Source organism: Chenopodium album, chromosome 2 (assembly GCF_948465745.1).
Source record: "Chenopodium album chromosome 2, dcCheAlbu1.1, whole genome shotgun sequence".
Lineage (NCBI taxonomy): Eukaryota > Viridiplantae > Streptophyta > Magnoliopsida > Caryophyllales > Amaranthaceae > Chenopodium > Chenopodium album.
The window spans coordinates 85,180,631-85,186,719 of NC_137835.1; the positions used below are offsets into that span (position 1 = coordinate 85,180,631).

The 6,089-nt window shown below is 34.0% G+C and overlaps 1 protein-coding gene across 1 annotated transcript; it reads right to left on the minus strand.

The window, feature by feature from the left end:
- Nucleotides 1-242: 242 nt before the first annotated feature.
- On the minus strand, nucleotides 243-5,820 carry LOC145578187 (histidine kinase CKI1-like). The gene is made up of 8 exons (XM_081635552.1): nucleotides 5,785-5,820; nucleotides 5,295-5,519; nucleotides 3,198-3,884; nucleotides 2,714-3,080; nucleotides 2,047-2,621; nucleotides 883-1,937; nucleotides 551-779; nucleotides 243-461 (listed from the first exon to the last, which is right to left on the minus strand). The coding sequence occupies exons 1-8, from the start codon at nucleotides 5,818-5,820 to the stop codon at nucleotides 243-245; spliced, it is 3,393 nt and encodes a 1,130-aa protein (XP_081491678.1).
- Between the last annotated feature and the right edge of the window lie 269 nt (nucleotides 5,821-6,089).

The following is a 6,089-nucleotide window of genomic DNA, read 5'->3' on the forward strand; positions in this document are numbered from 1 at the left end:
CCATGACCCTTCAGAACATTATAGAACCGATCCGACTGCAAGTGCAGGTAACATGTAAACAAATCAATATGTAGTCAGACTGGAGGTAAGAAAGTGAGTTAGTGATGAATGGCTTTTATTTTTACTTCTTTCCAAAATTCCAGGCATTTAAAAGAGAAGTAATGGAAGTGAGTTAGTGCATTGTCAATGTTCCTGAATAGTTGTCTTGCCAGTAAAGAGCTAACAGAAAAATTAATCTGACTCTAGATTCTATTGACAGCCAAATATTGTAGTACTTTAAGAAGCTCTTCACGACGGAGTGGCTTTGTTAGGTGAGAATCCATTCCAGCCTCAGCAATCTTCCTGCCTTCTTCTCCATCAACCTCGTGGGCTGACAGTGCAATAATCGGAATGTGTAGTCCGTACTTCTTCTCTTCTTCGCGGATTTTCTGTGTTGCTTCAAAGCCAGTCATCACTGGCATCTGAGATCAACACAAGATACCTCAGGTTAGTAAAAATTGTGAATTACTTTAAGTTTTAGGTTGAACAGAAATAAATTTGGGTAGCTTACCTCACAGTCCATGATTATAAAATCATATAGAAACTTAGAGGGTTCTCCACTTGGCTGGTTGCTCAATGCTTTGCAAACCACCTCAATAGCTTCTTTGCCATTTCCACATGACTGAGTTTCAGCTCCTAAGCGCATAACACATGTTTCAGCAAGTTTTCTTTGTAACAAATGATCTTCAACAATCAATATCTTCTTTCCTTCCAAAGGAGATTCCTTGATCTCTGCATCCCTGTTAACACAAATATATAAAACTGAAGACATTTACCTTTGAATCAAACTACTTGAAATCATGAAAAATGTGAATATATATATACATCATTACATTACATTACCTTGGAACTTCTTGTATTTCTCCTATTTGAGTAGTTTTAGTCATCAATGTGGACTTTTCACTGCTAGAGCTCCTTAGAACTTGAGGGACTTCTGGCTTCTGAACATAGTTATCACTACCATTAGTAAGTTTCAAACTTCGTCTACTCCTTGCTGGCTTGATCTCCCCACCACTAGACGACTCACCTATATCTTCTTCAGTTTCTGATTGTGTAACTAAAACTACAACACGAGTGTTGGATCTCTTTGATCTTCCATAAGCAGGAGATCTTATAGAATCACCCCCAAACTCAGGGAGAAGCCTTATAATCTTTGATAAGCGTGACCCATGAAGAGGTTCCGAAATGATAAGATCTGTTGAAGGAAGACTCTCATCTTGTAAGCCTTGGAAATGAGCCCTACGGGTGTCAGGTCTATCGAGCCAAACTACCTTGATGCATGTCATGTATAAGTCCTTTCTGAATTCAGACACTGATCTCTGCATTTTCTGAAAATCATCCCCTGCATTGCAATCTATTACAAGTAGTATGCATTTCACTGACCCTCGAATAGTGGACCTTTTGTACACCGGAAGGACCTCATTGGTGCCATCCATCATATTAAGAGGAAGCAATTTTGACCAACCTCTACCACTGCGCTCAGAGCTGCTACTCAAGTAGTTTCCACGAGGAGGGCTCGTGTCTGACCTCCCTGACGATGAGTTGTAATATTGAGGCTCAATGAGCATAGATTTGACCTTCTTAAGAGTTGGAGAGAGTTGCTTTCCTTGGCTTAGGACCTTTAAGTTTACTCCGAGGCTCTTCATGTATCTATGGATCATTCCTCTTCGTGCATCATTCTTGATTAAGAGAATCACTAAAGACTTTTCACCTCTAGGGCTACGAATACATGTGCTTAACCCTGAGCCTGAATTGATGTCCCTATGCTCTGTCAAATCTTGGCCCGGGTTATCCAAACATTCCTCTTGTACTATCAAAAAGATGTTGAATTTGAAGCATGTCCCTTGCTCGCCATTGGCTTTGTCCACGATTTCTATGTCTCCCCCCATCAATCTTACCTGCAAATAATTTTCATACACCTCAATAGTGTTACATTTAACACTGAATATTCAACATAAGTAGTTTTGCAAATAAATTGACTTCATTTTTTATGTCAAACATACATACCAAAGATTGGACAATGCCTAGTCCCAAGCCAGTGCCATCTTGCCCAGCAGAGTTGTCTTTGACTTGAACAAAGTTCTCAAAGATCAAACGACGCTTGTCCTTAGGGATCCCAGGACCTGTATCTTCCACCATAAACACAAACTCCATGCAGTTTGAATCTTGCTTGATTGTCTTCATGTTTTCGAGATCATTATATGCACGTTCATTCTCATGGAAGAAGCGCGACAACCTGTTTAACAAGTTGTTCCTGTTTGAAGCAATGATAGTGGTCTCAAAGCTCGGCTTCTTTGCTTGACACTTGATACAAATGTTCCCTTGCGAAGTGAACTTGACTGCATTACTCAGCAAGTTGCCAAGAATCTGTTTGAGCTTGCCGCGGTCACCTCTTACTTGGGAGTGCTTGAAGATGGAACCATCACAAGGGTCTAGGATCACCTCTACTCCCTTTTTCATAGCAACCGGGTGGTGTAAATCAGCTACATCTTCAAGAAGTTGTGCTAAACTGAACTCATTCTCCTCCAATTTCATTTTTCCTGCTTCTATCTTGCTGAAATCTAGGATGGAATTCACTAATGCTGCATATTTCAACAATAAAAACAGAGGAATTAGTTGTTACAAACAATCTTCCTTGAATAAAGCATACACATATGTTTATATTTTGTATTACCTAAAAGATCCTCAACACAAGTATCTATCTTCCTCAAGTTAGAAGCAACTTGAGAAGAGGGATGAAGATCAGTAGCAGAGAGTTCGGTCAAGCCCTTGATGCAAGCTAAATAGCCGCGAACATCATGGTTAGCACTCGCAAAGGCCAAACTTTGCTTTATGCTCTTTCTCTCGGCCTGTGTAGTTTTCTCCATTTCCCTCATGTATGCTACACACAATTGCACTTCCCTCCTTTCCGCTTTAACAAGCAACGTGACAAACGCAAACATGCCAACCCACAAGATAATTATTATAGGTATCAACTCCATCTTCATGTGCTCGAGGACATTGATAAGTAATCTATTGCTTGGATAAGCCAATACATATACCTACATTGTAGTTATATACATATGAAAAATGAAAATTATAACAACACTTTGTAAATGATATGTAATATTGACAATGTAATTTTTATGGGTTGTGTGTAAAATAACATAAAAACATACCATTGGCACCCTGGCAATATCAATTGACGAGCAATAGAATATGTAATTGGCTCCTCCAATGTCTAAGGCGGTACCACCAGTTTTAGTATCACCATTGTTGTTGGGATTATTGCATGAAATTTCACCAATATTATAAGTTTGGTTGCTACCTAGCACCAAAGCTTTACCATTCTTAATTTTGATGTCGACGTCTTTTATACCATCCATTAGTACCTTGTCACCACCAAGGGTTGCCATGTACAAGCTTGCACCCAAAAGATTTGTACTAGAGAAGAGCGTTGTTATTACTTCACTAGAAAAACCAAGAGAGATAGCTCCGGCTTTACCTAGCCTCGCGGTGTCTAAGAATAGACTCGACGATTCTTTTCCATCGTTAGCACTCCATCGAGACCCTAACGATGCATAACCATTTGGGCTATCCATTGCATTTTTGAACCATGTCTCATTGACTATATCGAGTGGTTTTGTGATATTGGCTTCTCCAAGTAATTCTCCACTAGTAGATTTTACTAGTTGAGTATACCAAGTGTAATGATCAAGATTATTTGCAAAAGTTGAGTTTGAGTATATTGCAAATATTTGACCATCTTCTTTAATATATGAAAAGAAGAGGCCATCTAATCCAATGTACGAAGCTTGAATTGCATGAGGTATGACCAATAGTGATATAAATAATGCAGGCGCAACCTGAAAAAGTTTAAAATTGATTATGGAATTAATTACAAAACAAAAATATTTAAATAAGTATAAAATATATATAAATTAAAAAGTTATCTGTTTAAAATCAATTGTCACATTACCAAGGTCGTAACTAGATTGTTTTGGTTATGAAGTTTCTAAAGTGGGCTTAAAGGTGCAATCCACTGCCAAGGGTATTCAATTGATCATCCACAAAATAAGAGCATTATTCCTCCATAATACTCTATTCCTCGTAATTATTCCACTATTTTTCTAAATCACTCCATTGATAATTTACTTTGTGGCAGTTAGTTTTTTCCATGTTAAATATTATCTAAATTTAATGTTATTTTTTTAAATAAAATTATAAAATACCGGTTTACACTAATTTTACTGTACATCGAGCAGTATAAGGGTAACTTTTTCCTAATTTTAGGGTAACTTTTTGCCTTTTTTGGGTAACTTTTAACATAATACAATTTTTATATAAATAGACAATAAGAAAAGTTTTATAATGGTAATTTAATTACATTAATCACAAATAATTGATTTTTAGTCATTTAAAATGTGATTCTTTACTAATAATTTTTATTTGTATTGGATTACTTTTATGCATATTAGGGTAACTTTTATTTATTTTAGAGGTAAATTTTGATCAATGTAGTCTATTTTTATAGTGGATGTACAATAATTATTGTACACCCGATTTTTTTTAAAGTTAAGTATAAATATCATTTCAGACTTTTAATACGAAATATCTTTAAAAAATATAACCAATTTCAATTAATATATTAGTATCCAAGTATCCATAAATAAAAAATCACGGAATAATAGGATTTTATTAGAGATATTATTGCTGATTATGTTATATTTTGTAAAAAATCGAACCTAAGAAATGAAAATAAATTCGGAATGTAATATCAATAATCAATAATAAACTTTAAAAATCATTTCAATTTGCAGTATCCTCAAATCATAGATGATCGATATTCTCTCAATATGCATCTACTTATCTTTAAATTTGTCGCACATTTTGGTAAATATATTTTATTAAATGCAATTAGTCAATTTTAGTAAAGGTTGAAGAATCAAACCAATTTTAAGATTTTATGTTACTGTAGTAAATAGGTTATATACTATCAAATGATTAAATCCATTGTACAAGTATTATATTTAAAGACTCGTTCAAATATGTCATTCTTTTAACACACCATATTTGAATTGGAATTTTAACATGGTATTTTTAAATAAAATCGTAACATTTTAGTTATAGATAAATATCATATCACTACTATTCAAAAAAAAAAAAAAAAAATATCATATCACTAATATATAAAGTCGATCTCGCAGCACTATAATTATTTACGTACAATTATAAAACAAATCTCAAAAACAAAACGGATAAGGAAGATTACAAACCTCCTTTTGAATTTCAGGAAATAAAAGTTTGACTCCTGTATTAGTGTCCAAAACACTTGCTAGATTGATTGCTGATGAATTTATGGGAGGTATAAGTTTTGCTAAGTATTGAACAACTTCATAACGAGCATAGCTTGCTTCCATATTCACATTTTTCACAATTTTTTTCATGGTATGATACCATATTGGGTTAATGACACTTAGTAGCAACAACGCGACAAACATCTGTACGTGATAACATGGACAAATGCACAATTAAGTTACATATCAATATATCATAGCTCCTTTTAAAAAAAAAATAAAAATAAAAATAGAGTTACATATAAAAACTACAAGGATTCTACCCGAACATTAAACAATCTAGTTACAAACTAGCTCAAAGGAACGGTTTTGAAAACAAACACATAAACTTCTTTTCTTAAAATATATATTATTGCATATAAAGTTGATTAACCAAAAAAAAAAAAAAAAAACAATGATTATTGCTTACCAAGAAGGTGAAGAAAGTAAGTAGCCTCATCGCCATTACTCTGATAACATCTCCCATCGAAGCATGCGAGTTTATGTATGAAAAAAATCAATAAGAAAGCAAACTATAAAAAAAAAAAAAAAGAAAAAGAGCTAATTGTAAAAAGATTTGCTCCTAAAAAATAATTAAACTTCCTTTTATTCAAGAGGCAATAAAACCAGCCTTAATAAATCTATTAAAACAAGAAAATTGGGCTCTTAATTTTTTTTTTTTTGAAGGAAGGAAGGAAAGGAAGGAAATAATTGGTATCAGTAACTTTGAAAATA